Source organism: Syngnathoides biaculeatus, chromosome 2, assembly GCF_019802595.1.
Source record: "Syngnathoides biaculeatus isolate LvHL_M chromosome 2, ASM1980259v1, whole genome shotgun sequence".
NCBI classification, from domain to species: Eukaryota; Metazoa; Chordata; class Actinopteri; order Syngnathiformes; family Syngnathidae; genus Syngnathoides; species Syngnathoides biaculeatus.
Genome location: NC_084641.1, coordinates 35,014,144 through 35,029,995, shown reverse-complemented (window position 1 = coordinate 35,029,995; position 15,852 = coordinate 35,014,144). Strand labels below are relative to the sequence as shown.

The 15,852-nt window shown below is 43.0% G+C and overlaps 1 protein-coding gene across 1 annotated transcript; it reads left to right on the top strand.

Moving 5' to 3' along the window:
• Window positions 1-1,486: 1,486 nt before the first annotated feature.
• On the top strand, window positions 1,487-4,173 carry en1b (engrailed homeobox 1b). Its single transcript, XM_061810564.1, has 2 exons — window positions 1,487-2,320; window positions 3,405-4,173. Exons 1-2 carry the CDS (start codon window positions 1,786-1,788, stop codon window positions 3,722-3,724), a joined length of 855 nt encoding a protein of 284 aa, XP_061666548.1. The 5' UTR covers window positions 1,487-1,785; the 3' UTR covers window positions 3,725-4,173.
• The last annotated feature ends 11,679 nt before the right edge of the window (window positions 4,174-15,852 follow it).

Sequence of the window (15,852 nt, the reverse complement as noted above, 5' to 3'; positions counted from 1 at the left end):
TTGGCGTACTGGACGTGCATGTAACATATAAAAATAGGGCATTTTGTGAATTAGAGGGAAGGGTACACAACGCCATGCATTCGCTTTGACAAAGACCATGATGTGCCTTCCCCTCCTCGCGTGCGTGGGCGTGGGTTCTGTGTGTAGTATATAGGCTACTCAATAAAAGCGATGCTGAATTCCGTCCGTGCATTCATCACCCTATTACGGCGACAAATCTGACTCCCAATACACGAGAGCTAAAATGAATTACCAACGTGAAGCCGTCAATAAAGTCATTTGTGTAAATGGTGTCTCTGAGGGCCCCGGCTATTATTCACCCAGCTTTATCAGCACCTTGGAAATGACGCGGCTTGTAACGTGGGCCCCTGCTTCACTTTGATTAAGGGCCCTGCCAGGGACCGGTGACAGCGCTTTTCACTGGGCTTTTATTCAGCCCTTTGCCGGTGATGAACACCGGCCCGATCGGGCGGAATGACGACTAATTAAAAGCAATAAATTATCTTTTGCAGGCCCTCTCAAGCAGCTCCTCTTTGCAGCACAAGATAAGGCCAGACTGAGTGCTCATTTGCGCACAAAAAGGTGCTGCGGCTAAACAGCATACTGATACTGTCCTAATTGGAATTTAATTAAGTAGCCACGGCTTCCGATCCGGCCTGTGGGATAAAGATTTCATTGCGTTCAACATCAACACGTCCGCGTTTTCATGCTACTGTGATAATTAATAATGTCATTATTCTAACTCGCCAATTAGAGCGTGAAAGCAACTTTTTCTCGGACATGTTGAGACCACGATATAAGATAATATAGGAATATTGTTTTAAGGCTTCTGCGTCTGTAAATATTACGTTGAGCCACCCGGTATTTCTCAAACAGTATGGTGGAAATTAAAATAAAATGCAATAAAAATACCCCCTTTTGCTGCGATGACTTATTAAACTTGATGGTGAAATAACTTGTGAATGTGTAAATATTTCATTTCTTTCACTCCGATGTGGAACCAGTGCGCTCCATGGCATGGAATATTTGATAATTATGTGCTCATAACATATTCTGGCGTGTATGTAGGCCTATATATTTATTTCAATATTTTTCTCCTGGATTGTTCGTTTTCCTCCTGTACTTTTTCTTTCGCCTTTTTTATTGGACTTATTCTCCTGGGACGGAAGAAATGCAAATGAATCGTAAACTTGAACAGTTGGTGGCCATGAATGGACTTCAATATGAATGTCGTCAGGTGGCACGGATGCATGCCGACCTGGTGTAAAGTTGAGTCAGTGACTTTGTTTTGGTTTCTGCCGCGTATGCCGTTGTGCAAGCGCGCCTCGAGCTGAGTACTCAGTCTCACACAGGCGCGTGTCCGCGCTGGCTGGATTCCTCCGCTCTGATTGGCCGACGCGAATTGCGACAGAGAGGCTCTCGCGACCCCATTGGTCCGTCACACGCGCGTACTTGCCCTTGAGCTGCGGCTGGCTTGTAAGAAGCACACCGGAACCGGAGAAGGGCGACAAGGCGTTTTTTGGGGGGAGCGTCCGCACATACTCGCTTGCATCGGGCCGAGGTTGAAAAGTGTTTCGGACTCGGGGCTAGTCGCTCGCTATGCCATCCATCTCTTGGAAAGTCAGGAAGTGAAGGCATGCAGTCGTTGCGGCTCATGCTTTAAAAGTCGGCCGTTGTCTTGCTTTCTTTTACATGCGGGGCGACTAAATTGGATAACAAAGGGGAGGGTGAGCAACAAGTGGAGTGTGTCGCGGAGAGGCCGACGTTCGTCCCCGTCACCCAGCCATGGAAGAGCAAAAGGAGGCCAGCAGCGGCCGGGACTCGACCGAAGACGAGAGCGTGTCCCTGTCGCCCAACCTGCCTTCCCCCGCCGTTATCCTACCGCACCAAGCCGCCCAGCAGGCTCACAGAACCACCAACTTTTTCATTGACAACATCCTTCGGCCAGACTTCGGGTGCAAAAAGGAGCCGGGCTGTCGCGAGCGGAACCAGACGGCGGGCAGAGAGAACGTCAACCCGCTGGCGGCGAGGCCGCACGCCAGGAGCCTCTGCTTGGACTCCAATTGCAGCAGCGATAGCGCCTCGTCGTCGCCGTCCTCGTCGTCGTCCTCGTCCTCGTCGTCGCCCTCTTCCAAGCAGAACTCAGCCAAACCCGAAGCGGCGAACAACGGGAGCGGCAGGTACGCAGACAGCCCCTCGGCCATCGTGGTGATGAACGGCGGCAACGGAGCGTCGCTGGCCGCCGCGCAGAAGGAGCAGCCCAGCATGCTATGGCCAGCTTGGGTGTACTGCACGCGCTACTCGGACCGGCCCTCATCTGGTAAGGCACTAAAAGCCCCCCTCAAACGCAAAACCATGCCTTCCTATATTCAGGACCATGCAATTGCTGGAAACACTTCACACTTCTCGGTCCACAATCTTGCGCCACATACTGGACCAGAATTTGGCCAGCCGCTGCACAAAATTGGATAAAAAGGCAGTCTAAACTTGCTGTTGATTATTATTAAACGACAGTACGAAACGCAGCGCCGCTCGGATTTCAACATGTTTTCACTATAATCATTTTGCTTTACCCAAGAAGTATTAATTTTGGACCTTGTGTGTTGTGCAAATCATGTTTATGAAATTAGCTAGTGTGAGCCATTATTTTATGACTAGTTCTATAGACAATTGTTGTTATTCTACTGACGCAAAATCACAGCGCTGTAAAAATCAAACAAATAAAAACAACTGAAATGCTTAAAAATCAAGAATAGTTTTGAAAACGATTTCCACAAATATATTTAGTTGTGAATCAAGACAAAGTGTTTATTTACATCATACGTTTACTATAGGAGGTCGATTTGCGCAGCGTTTTTGTCCCCCGACCCCCACCCACCGCCACCCCCAAAAAGAAACAAAAAACAAAACAAGGTGGTTGGGTAGTAATTCGTGGATATCATTGACCCAATCATCATACTATTGACATCCGTGGCTAAATATCACAATTACGTGTTGTGTTAACACAGACTTAATTTGTCGTGATATATTTAACGCTCTGTATGTTTTCTTAATCCTTTTTTTTTTTTTTTTTTTTTTTTGCCATTTATTGGTTTGACGGCATTGTGTATCCCCCTCGAGGCTCTTGTTTTGGTCAGATTTTTTTTTTTATTCAAAATGGGATTGTCATGATTTGTTCTACCGGGTCATGGAATAAAAATATTTAAAATAGAACAATATGGAACCAGATTCGCTCTAGCTTTCGCTGGTTTTATATTTGCGCTCTACTCGCACACCGACCACCACAGGAGCGTTTTCATACCACGGTGCCTTTTTGAGTACGTACAGGGGATCTGACGTTGCGCTACTCTGTCGGGCGCCACGTGGATATTTACGTGTTCGTGCCATTGTTGTTTCCACACCAGGGCCGAGGACACGAAAACTGAAGAAGAAGAAGAGCAGCAAGGAGGACAAGCGGCCCAGGACGGCGTTCACGGCCGAGCAGCTGCAGAGACTGAAAGCCGAGTTCCAGGCCAACCGCTACATCACGGAGCAGCGAAGACAGTCGCTGGCCCAGGAACTCAACCTGAACGAGTCCCAGATCAAAATCTGGTTCCAGAACAAGCGGGCCAAGATAAAAAAGGCCACGGGCTACAAGAACGGCCTGGCGCTGCAGCTCATGGCCCAAGGACTGTACAACCACTCGACCACCACCGTGCAGGACGAGAAGGAGGACAGCGAGTAGACGCGCACGCGCATTACTACTATATGGACAACCATCCTTGCGTTCTAAAGTTTATATAGCCGCTGCAGTTATCATGTGGTACACGAGTATATTTAATTACACCCTCCACCCCACCCCGTTTCTCATCCCGTGGTTGTTTTGAAGATGCAGAAATGTGCCCCCTTCATGTTTTCTTCACACATCGCAGTCTCAGAGAAGCCAAAGATTTTCATATGTTCACGTGTATGGATTAAAAATGTACAATTAAAAAAAGGAAGAAAAAAGAGAGCGCGAGGCGACCTCGCTGGACTTATTACCCCCTCCCCCCACTATTTCGTTTTAGTTGTGGACTCACGGAGTTGTTTGTTGTCTGGCGGTGTGCTAGCGGAGGAAGCCCAAATAATGCTTAAAAGACTGTTAATTAGTCATTGTGCGGGATGCGCTTTTTTGAAAATTACAAGGGAGACAAACGTGACGGAAGCAATTAGAGGAAGCGCGAGGTTGCCAGCATCCTCGCCACGAGGAAGCTCATTACAAAACACGGCACACGCACCGTGGACATGCAATTACAGAGGCTTTCAATTTTGCTTCGAAATTAATGCGAGATGCAACTTGACGTGAATTTTCATACCTCTCTACATTACAGATAACAGTAATAGTATATCATTTCAATAAATGCACTAAAACATAAACTCCCTTGTTAGTAAAACACTCAAGTACTGCATATGAACGAGACTGTAATAGATATGGTGAGAACTCAGGTTCAAGTTGAACCAAAATGGAACATGTTTTTTTGTTTGTTTGAAAATGGCATTTTCTCAAACCGGCAGCAAACATAATTCATACTGTTTCATGGAAGAAAACCATTAAATTCGCACCTTCTTTAAAATAGAAATAATTTGAATGATTTGGATTACACCGTGTGTGCGTGTGTGTGTATGTGTGTGTGTGTGTGTGTGTGTGTGTCTGCGCCATCGCTCGCACGTATATATTATCATTTTAGTTGAATCTTAAAACATATTTTTTCCCGCTTTCATATCTCTTGACTATTCCAGTACGATTGTGTATTTAAGCGAAACACGAAAAACCCAAATAATTTTATCTCTTTTTAAAAAAATGCAAATAACAGAACTTCGTCTCCAGGCTACAACCCCATCGAGTGCGCTCTGAATTATTTGTATTATCTCTGCTTTTGGAATGTGGTCCGTACACAAATGATTTCAGGCATAAGATGGTGTAATTAAGAGCTAACAAGCCCGCATAAGTCTGCAGCAGAGGAGCGCAATGCACTTCACGGCCCTCCGCTTTTCCACCGCCTTTAATTATTTCAAGCAGCTCGTATTGGGTGCTGCCTATAAAGCGGCGATTTAATAAGCCCCGCTCTGTGCTTCTAATTGATTTCGGTAATGACAAACAGGGACTTGCCGCATACGACTTTCCACGCGGCTTACTCGACTCTATTTGAAATATAATTGATATTTCATCTTAGACTTCTCTGTGTTTCGGTCGGTTATTTGCTCCAATGGGCTTTGCGCCTGTAAATCAGTAAGCCTATTATATACTATAGTGGGAAAAAAAAGTGAATCATTTTTTTCTTTTGTCCAATTGGAAAAGAATACCATGGACTGCACATATTATTCGCTTCACCTGCACGCGATACAAACAAACAAACAAACAAAAAAACAAATAAAAAAACGATAACAACAAAAACACACCAACAAAATAATATTTATCATGTTTGATTGAATTTCACAGAATTTAACAAATGCAGTGTGTTTATTATGCTGTTTTAAATTCACATCGTACTGGTACTTCATATTAACCAAAATATGACATGATGCGCAGCAATTACCAGACCAAAAATCTGAACATTTTGGAAGAAAAATAATCCTTACCGTATCAATCAAACATATGATAGAGGGTTCAGATCTCATTAAATTGTAAAGATGTATCTAATGGGGTAGTGACTGTATATATTTTAAACTGAAGAACGGAAATATATTTTATTTGAAGAAAAACAAAACCACAACAAAATTAAAGTCATGTTTTTTTTTAGGGGGCACAAATAAAAATTTTGCTGTCAAGTCACTCAAATGTCAAAATTTATATATAAACCTTGAATTCAATAGAAGCCGTCCAAATTGTCTCTGTATATGGGCCGCAACGGTGCTGTCGTCAAGTGGTCGTGTCAATTATTAGGGATAAATTTGGAGGATTCTGATTGGAAAAGACACGCACGCACCCACACACACAGGCCTTAATGTGCCTCTAAATTCAGTTTGGCCATCTGGCCTGCATGTGTGAACGGAGGTGAAAAGGCTCTTCACGGTCAGCCAAGCCCACAGCTCCAACACTATAATGATAGTCAAATTCCCTGCTGTGAATGCGGAAGAGGATCTTATGACAGTGTATTTAAAATTCATACAATTATGAAACAGCGAGAGGACCCCCTCTATCCCACCTTGTCATTTAGGGAAGCCAAGGGTTTATCTATAAAACAAAGAAAAGCCGGGGATCGTTTGCATAGTTAGCGTAGTCTGCCTTGCAGGCACAATATGGATTTAATTTATATGCAAATGAAAGCAATAAAAAGGAGAATACACACTGGAAATCTCACATGTGTAAAGGGGAAACCAGTTTGGATTCAGAGCAGGTATAGCGTCAATGACACAAGCAAGCTCAGCCAATGAGGTCAAAGCTGAGGTTTTATCGTGGTCTGTTTCAGGAGCACAGACAATTGCAGAGGTTCAGCTAAAAAAAATAGCTCCCCTCAAGTCGTACCGAGAGGCAAAAAAAAAAAAAAAAGACACTCATGAGTCCGGACATGGTGCTCGCGCTCAAACACACCTGAGAAGTCTCACAGCACCAGAATGAACTTTGCAACCCACTCCCACCCCTGAATCAGTATTTTCACGTATTGTACTGCAACCCGGAGGTGCAGTGTCAGTACGTGCACCTTTATGCATCAACGGCATACACTGAACTAGGAGAAGTGACGCACACTGACTCGATCAAGACATGTTCCAACATGCCAAAATGCAGCTGTTTTAATTTCGTATTTCTAAAGTGACGTTATTGTCATCTCCTCATCTATCAACATCCATACAATGTCCACACAACATATATTTATTACTTCATACGCTAGCTGTTTTAATTCTTTACCAGGATAAAGGTGAGGTCTCAAAAAATGGTTTCAACATATTTTCCAATTAAATAAAATAGCCACACGCTTAGCCATCCCAATGCTTGTACGTGCAAAACCAAGCTAAAAAAAAAACACTTTGAACAAAAATGCACAAGTTAAGAAAATTAGCCAGGCAAATTCTCTATGCCATCAAAATTAGGTGCAAAATGCAAATCATTTTTACAGCATTGGCAATTTTGAATTATGTGCAGACGGACATATGACCACGTGTCAACAATTCTTACCACATGTTTTCTTTTTTCTTGTCTGTTTTATGTTCTAGTTTACAGCACAATTTGCATTTACTCCCACCTGTTCCTTCCATCTTCCATTACACGTTTGTTTTCTAGTATTATTCTCCTCTTCTTTTCTATAACATTAAAGCTATTGTAAATTACAATATTCGGTAAGAAAATGAAAATCAAGTCCTGTGTATGAGTCAGTGCGTGGAGGTTGTTTCATTCTTAAGCACACCTTTTCCAGACTCAGTTCGAACTGTGGTCAATTGTGGCTGTCGTCATATCTCACACTCACACAAACACGCACACACGCACACACACTCAGACAAAGGACAGCATAGAGGGAAAACCTCCCACAATGCAGCTGGGTGGCAGCCATCATTTTAGCAAGCTAAATCCAGATTACACGGAGGATTCAGGCAGAGCCACTTGTTTACTTTGCCCTTCAGGGGTGATTGGGATGGGGTGGAGGTGTCACTTGTGTGAAAAATTCTAACATTGCATTACACATAAAGCAAAACCCCTTTTATCTCAATTGTTAGGGTTCTTCTTCATGTCCTTTTCTGAGGAACTACATCAAAGTGAAGTCTTCTGATGTTCCTTTTTTAAATAAGACCGTGATGAATTGGAATGACATCAATCGAACGCTGCACTTTGTTCCCGTGGAACAAACTCTTGTTTTGGTCAGAAGCTACAGACCCCCCCCCCCCACCCCTAACATAAAGCATAGCGTGTGACATAGGAGGAGGGGCACTTCAGGGCGAGTTATTCTGGTCTGATTAAAAAGGAAGCGTCAGGAAATGAGAGTGCATCTCCAGCCGCAGCTTTGTTGGCAGACACATAGATTTTGTGTTGGCACGTTCATCAGCGCGAGCACTTTGACTGTTAAGGGACATGAAGATGAGAGGGAGAACTTAGGTGGATTAACGCTTAAATGCAGAGGCTGGACAGGTTTATTAATACATACATATACACATGCATACACCATGAGAGGCAGAGTGAGAACAAAGGCAAGGACACCTAGGATTCCCTTTTCTATGGGTGGCCATATGCACCTCAGCCTCTTCTTCATGCCTTTCACATGTGGAAGCACTTCATCATCCCTCTCCTCCTTTGTGTGTGTGTTTGTGTGCATGTGTGTGTGCACGAACCACTTCACTAGGAGAGCTTGGCATGAGAAGATGATGCACCGTGATAAGACCGACTTTAAGCAAAGCAACAAACTAACTTCATGTCAATCCACTTTAGCATGAAGAACAACTTGACTGACGGCACTTTTTCTGTTTGCGTGTGTGTGTGTGTGTGTGAATTTGGGAGCTCATGGGTGGCATTTATATAAATACACGCAAAAAGGCAGATTTACTGGCCCGAGCTGGCCGCGGACTTGCCCTCTTCTCATCTTTAAAAAGAAGACACACTTGTGGAGCTCTCCAAATCTTGTCCTTCCCTCCTTCCCTCTGAATCGTCTCTCATCACGGCAGGCCTGTGTTGGCGGGAGGCAATGCGGGAAAGCGATTAGTCATATTCAATTTACATACGGCTGTCATGGGCTCCTCCAGGCTGAGCGCTGATGTCATGTGTGCGTGAGGCCCTCTGAGGCCACCCGCCATATGGGAAGAAAACCTTCCCTTCATGCAGTGGGGTGATGGTGAAGGGAGTGGGGGGCGTATTACTTCTGTGGTGATGTGATGATGAATGTGGCACTTTCGTCTTTAAGTGTGCATGCATGACTTGTGAAGTTTGCACACGGGGTCAAAACTCTGAGATTTAAATGAATTTACAGAGCAACTGTAGGTGTTGAATACCTTTACTGTCATTTTGGAGACTAATATCTAGCATCTGTAATAACACCCAAAAATAACAGTCTAATCCTTTTTTTTTTATCATCCTTTTGCCCGGACAAAGTGTTTGACAAATAAAAACACAACCTTACCCTTGAGTTCGTGACTGTAGTCGGGTAATGAATAATAGCGAACTGAAATGAAGGTGAAAGGGCAGCACACTTGAGTTTGATCGCTCACAAGTGGCTGCGCACAAACATTCCCACACGTACACATGCATATATATATATATATATATATATCTCCTCACGCGGGAGCGTTGCAGCATCATTGCGCAGAAGGCGGGGTACACCTTGAACTGGTTGCGAGCCAATCGCAGGGCACAAAGACACAAACAACCAGTCACACAATCACACCTAGGGGCAATTTAGAGTCTCCAATTAATTCATGTTTTGGGGGTTGGGGGAGGAAACCGAAGTGCCTGGAGAAAACTCACAAAGCCACGGGGAGTATATACAAACTCCATACAGGGAGGGCCAGGATTTGAACCCCAGTCCTCAGTAGTGTTAGCCCAATGCTCTAACCAGTTGCACCACCATGCCGCCATATGGTGTGATAAAAACAGTTATTTCTGTCGGGTACAATAAGATTTGAAACCATTTTTGTTGATGTGTGTGTATGCATTTGTTAAGCGAAAAACGAGTCGAATCAAGTCAAGTCAATGAATGTACAGTACATGCCAAACGCTAACTTGTACCTTATGGGTTATAACATAATGCTTTATATACAAGCATGGCTCACAAGTAAACAGTAACTTTAGCACCGATGCTAGTGCAGAACATGATACAAATGTTATTAGTGCAGCAACAGCAGATTTGACTCCGTGATATTTAGTTCATTGCTTACTTTTAGTCCCACGAAATGCATAATTCTTAATATGAATACACATAAACACAAAACATGAGCAAAATAATTGCAGCTGTAAATTTGCCGTCATTGGTGGGACTCACCCAATGAGAGATGTTTTATTGTCTTCTGTGTGGTGGCTCTTAATAAATAGCATGGACTTCATGTCTCGGAACTGTCTGTTGGAGGCTCGTCGATGAGTTCTGTGGCTTTGTGAGGGCAGCAGAAAGCAAAACGCACAGCCGACTCTTGACCCGCTGAAGTGTTCACAGCCATAAGTGAGCTAAGTTTTTTCTAAGGAAGCAAGAATGTGGCAGACCAGGCCTGTCTGTGTGCCACATTCTATGCTATATTATTTCAATTTCATTAATGAACAACACGAACATGGTTGATTGACGATCTTTTTTGTTTGAGTGTGTAATTTAAATTCCAAGGGAATTTTGGAGGTTGTGGGTGGCATTTATATAAATACATGAATACAGGGGAAGATTTACTGGCTGTGCCTGACCACCATTTTGCCCTCTTGTCATCTTTAAAAAGAAGTTTCTTCCATCTTGTCCTTCCCTTCTTCCATCACTGTGGGCACATGTTGGCGGGAGGCTATGCGGGAAAGCGATTCGTCATATCCATTTTACATATCCAAATTTGGTCATTTTTACATTCTTCACAAATTGATAGTAGAGTACAGTTGTTGTTTTCCTTTCGGCTTGTCCCTTTCGGGGTCGCCACAGCGTATCATCTCAGATGAACGCACATATATGTTTGACACAATTTTTATGCCGGATGCCCTTCCTGACGCAACCCTTCAGGGAGTGGAGGCCCCAGTGGGATACGAACCCACAACCCCTGGTTTACCAAACCAGTGCTCTAACCGCTGAGTCTCTGACAGTAGAGTACAGTATTTGTCGATTTTCTTGAATGGTGTCAAATTCAAGGTCCGGGGACCAGATCTGTCCCGCCACATGATTCTATGTGGCCTGCAAATACAAATCATTTGTCAAATTCCATGATTCTTGTTAAAATCTGTACAAAAATTTCAAATTGTCATATCAAAAATGAAAACATTGAGATAAATCATTGAGATTTTTGGGTTACCAAATACCAACAATAGTTGAAAAACCCATTATCCTCAATTTCTGATTCCAAAACTCATTCATAAATTTGATGTGTAAATATGATGAGGCGATTAAAGATTTTTATGGTTTCAGTCATAATGGCCCTCTGACGGAAACTGTAACTACAATGTGGCCTGTGACAAAAATGAGTTTGACACCCCCGGAATGGTCACACATAGTACATTCATTTAAGTCCAAGTTCACGGCATTCTTGTGCATGTTTTATATTTAATAAATAAATTGAGAAAATAAAAAAAGTGCAGGTGCAAACAGGAGTGAGGCTCAAACACCTGCAGACTGCCCGTGGCCAATGCCAGAGTTCAAAGTTCAAACATTCACCGTGAAGGTGCCCTGGTCTGCATCAGCCGTAAAAGAAACAGAAGGCTTTGCAATGTCAGTGATTTGAAAAAAAAAAAAAAAAAAAAAACCTTTCCTCCGTAAGCAGACGATGTATGCAACGACTGACTGTGTCCTCTGGTACTTCCGCCTGCCCCTGCAGTGGAGTCTGAAATCTTTGGGAGCAGATGGTCACGAGACAAAAAACAAATATCAAAGAGCAAAGCAGGGAGCAGGAGACAGCTGATGTCCTGTACTTCCTGTCAAACTGTGGAGACGAACTACAGATGTTCGTAGACAGACAACGGGTCGTCCAAACAGCTGTTCGGGGATCCCATTTGAGTTGGTGCGTGAATGACCTATTGCACAGCTGGAAAATGTTCAAGCGAGAAACACCTTGAATTATGAATGTTTCAGAAATTGATAATCTGACATTCATCTATTGACAATCGTATTGTTTGGGACCCCTTAAAATGCCACTCAATACACGAGTGGTAGTCATTGCTCTCAACGAGGAATGACAACAATATTCCAAGTTTTTGTTTTTTTTTTTTTAAATAGCTGACAATCCTGCCAGCAGAACCGCTCCACTCCAACGTTATGACAGACAGCATGCGGTTGAAGTGCCATTAGATGCGATGAAGTTTGAAATGTGAAAAATGCATCTTGGCCAGTCGATGGGTATTCAGAGGTTTGTGTTCCACATTTGCGGGCATGCGTGCAGTTTTTGCTGCAGGAATGCATAAATACAGACTTCAGAGCCGGGTGACATTACCCCATCAAGCTGGCAAAGCTTCTCATGACCACAGGCAAGTACAAGGGCCAATGGAATTCTTTCAATCAGTTTCTTTGATTATGTCTTAACGATAAGATGGGTTTCAACGTAACTCTATTTAGGGGAGGCGTGTCCCAAACAACAACACATCACATGTAAATCTGGATGACCTCAAATATTGTGTTTGTCTATTACAATTGTTTGTGTCACAATAGAACCATTCTCTCCATCCACAATAAAATTGAAATAGAGTCTGTCTGTCTTATCCTAATGCCTTCTGTAAATCTCGACGAACAAGAAAGTAGCCTGCCTTTTAACTCCCACATTATCTTAACTCAGTAACACAGATAGTAATGTGTGGTTCACAAAATATGTCATAAGATTGAATATTTTTGTTTCCCCATCGCAAATATTTTACTCAGGAATTCCCGCCAGCATTGCAAACCTGTTTGAAATTAACTGAACAGAGAACAGGACTACTTTGAAATTGCAGCTCAAATTTTGTGTCAGACCAAATTTTCATTGAAGTGAAACTGCAGTGTCCAACTTTGAATATTTGTCACCGGATAAATTTGTTGCAGAGTGCTTCCACAAATTTATTACAGATTGTCTTCTAATATGGGACATGGTCGGCTTGGTAAATTTTTTTGTTCACGCGTGCACATTGTAAGTGGTTGTTGACAATAATTTTCCCAAAAAAGGTATCAATTTAATATTGGTGGAAGACACAGGTATTGTAACTTTTATGTAGTCAAAATGGGACTCAGCCCCACTCAGTGGCTGTCATGCATGGAAGTATGAATGGTCGTCTGTCATTATGTGTGCCCTGCGAATGACTTGCGACCAGTCCAATGCGTAGGCTTCCTTTCGTCCACAGTCAAGTGTGATAGGCTCCGGGTCACCAGAGAGCGTGAATAGTATAAGCATGATAGAAAATAGATGGAAATAAATGAAGGCCATTCATTTCCATCTACTCCGTCACTCCCTGTGCTGATAGTGCAACACAAGTCACAATTTCATCAGACAAATAAGCAATAAATAGCTATACTGGAGTTTAAATTGTATTATTATTACTATTATTACTATTATTACTATTACTGTATTGTTGAAATTGAGTATGATTCGAGTTGCTTTTCAGTTTTGCATCTCACATACACACACACACACACAAACACGCAAACACGCACACACACACGCACACACACATGTACACGCACACACATACACACACACACACACACTGTAAACACGACTATTAGACTTTTCCAACCAGCACTCAACTGTTGTCATGCTGAGATCCACATTTTACATTGTTGCTACTGTAAGTGACAATCCACCTTTTTTTTTTTAGAACTATGAAGACCATGTTTTATTCATCCATCCTTTGCCGTTTATTCTCACGAGGGTCGTGGGGAGTGCTAAAGCCAACCCCAGTTGTCATCGGGCAGGAGGCGGAGTACACCCTGGACTGGATGACAGCCAATCGCAGGGCACATCGAGACACACAGCCACACTCACAATCACACCTGTGGGCAATTTAGAGTCTCCAATTAATGTGGCATGTTTTTGGGGATGTGGGAGGAAACCGAAGTGCTTGGAGAAAACCCACGCAGGCATGGGGAGAACATGCAAACTCCACACAGGTGGGGCTGGGATTGAACCCGGGTCCTGTGAGGCCAACGCTTTTACTAGCTGAGCCACCTTGCTGCCTATGTTTTATTTAAAAAAAAAAAAAAAGAAATATATGTATAGTTAATTATATTAACAAACACTGTTTTAAATTATCTTAATGTGCTGCCAGAATAAGAACGTTAATTAATCTTGATTATAACAGTTAAAATGAATATAATAGGGTGGTACGGTGGGGGAACTGGTTAGAGCATTGGCCTCAGAGGTCTGAGGATCGCGGTGCGATCCCGGCCACGGCTGGGTGGAGTTGTCATGTCTCTCTGTGCCTGCGTAGGTTTTCTCTGGAAACTCCGGTTTGCTCCCACATCCCAAAAACACGCAACATTAATTGGAGAATCCAATTACCCCAAAGTGTGAGTGCGACTGCTGTCTGTCTCCATGTGCCCTGTGATTAGCTGGCAACTAGTTCAGGGTGTATCCCGCCTCCTGCACGTTGACAGCTGGTGTTGGCTCCGGCACCCCCGCGGCCCTCCTGAGGATAAGCGGCAAAGAAAATGGATAGATGGATGGATGGATGGATGGATGGATGGAAGATGATAATGTTGTCTCGCTAGAAGATGAGCTACATATTGAATTTGAGCACAAAGTAGTAAACGATACTACACTTCCCGTTGCTTACCTCATATGTTTCATTTTGGAACTTCCAAATAAGAATATGTGTAATTTTTTGCCACCTTCCAGTGACCTATCCAAAATGGGGCTGCAAACCCAATTTTAGTTCCTGATCCTCACTGATTTAAACGGACTACATTTATGCAAATAGCGAGAGTTATTAAGTGTAAAAAGTGGGTTGATTCTTTATTTTTTTAAATTTGCATTCAGCTAATGCAACACATACAGCCACAGGTCAATGCAGCCCTTATGATGACTGTGGGCTGATGGTAATTAACCACTAATGTCTGTAGAACAAAGCTCCGAGTGGACTGACGAGAAAAAGAGGTATTCCCAGAGGAAATTCCCAAAGTGGCTTGGTTCAACATTTGCTTCACATGCACCAAAATAGATCCTACCACCATTAATAGGATTAATTATTAAGATTGCCTTGGGGGCATTGACTACTTGATTAGAACAGAAAAAGAAAAAGAGAAAATAGATTGATTTGAATAGAAGCATAGCAATCTCAGAAAACGTGGATAAAAATGAGAAATACAAAATTACTTTACTTACTTACTCGCTACTATTGACTGGACTTTTGATCAAGTGGAAGCTCGAACAAAATGATAGAGAGAAACAAAACGCTGATTACCTGGAGGGGGCGTTTGTGGAGCCAGATATTCTCAAGGCTTTGTGTGCGTGTGTGCGTTTGTGTGTGCGTGCGTGTTTGCGCTACGTGTTGTGGGGCGTTTATGGGCCACCTGGACAGAGGCAATACCACATGTGAAGTGTTTATATGTAATATTATATACTATCTAATTAACAATGGTTGTCCTTTGTTAACTTCCACCGATGTATTTTTTGGAAATTCTTGTTTCGAGCTCTTGGTTTTTTCATTTGATTTTTTCCCCCTTTTTCTTCCTCTCTCTTACTTCATTTTGCCAACACTTTCGTATAATAATAAATATCTGATGTATGCAATTAATGATGTCAAGGCCAATAATCCTCAACCGGTGATAATCAAAACCAGTCTTGGTTGATAAGAATTGATCCATTGTCCAGTAAGCTCATGTTTTCTTTTCCATCCATCCATTTTGCATACTCCTTATCCTCACTAAGGTCGGAAGCGTGCTGGAGCCTATCCCAGCTATGCTGGGGTGAGAGGTGGGGTAGAACCTGAACAGGTTGCAAGCCAATCACAGGGCACAAAGAAAATAAACAATCGTTTAGAATCTTCAGTCAACCGACCGTATGTGTTTTGGGGATAGAGGAGGAAACCGGAGTACCCGGAGAAAACCCACATAGGCACGAGGAGAATATGCAAACTCCACATAAGCGAGGCTAGATTAGAACCCACAGCCTCAGAACTGTGAGGCAGATGTGCTAACCACTGTCCTGGCACGCTTTCTTTTCAAATTAGTATGAGAAATTTGGATTGGTAACAATCTTGACGCACGTTCAACAATTTCTTGCAGTGAGGTGCACATATTTCAGCATTTTTTTACACTGAGGTGATATTAAAAAATTGTG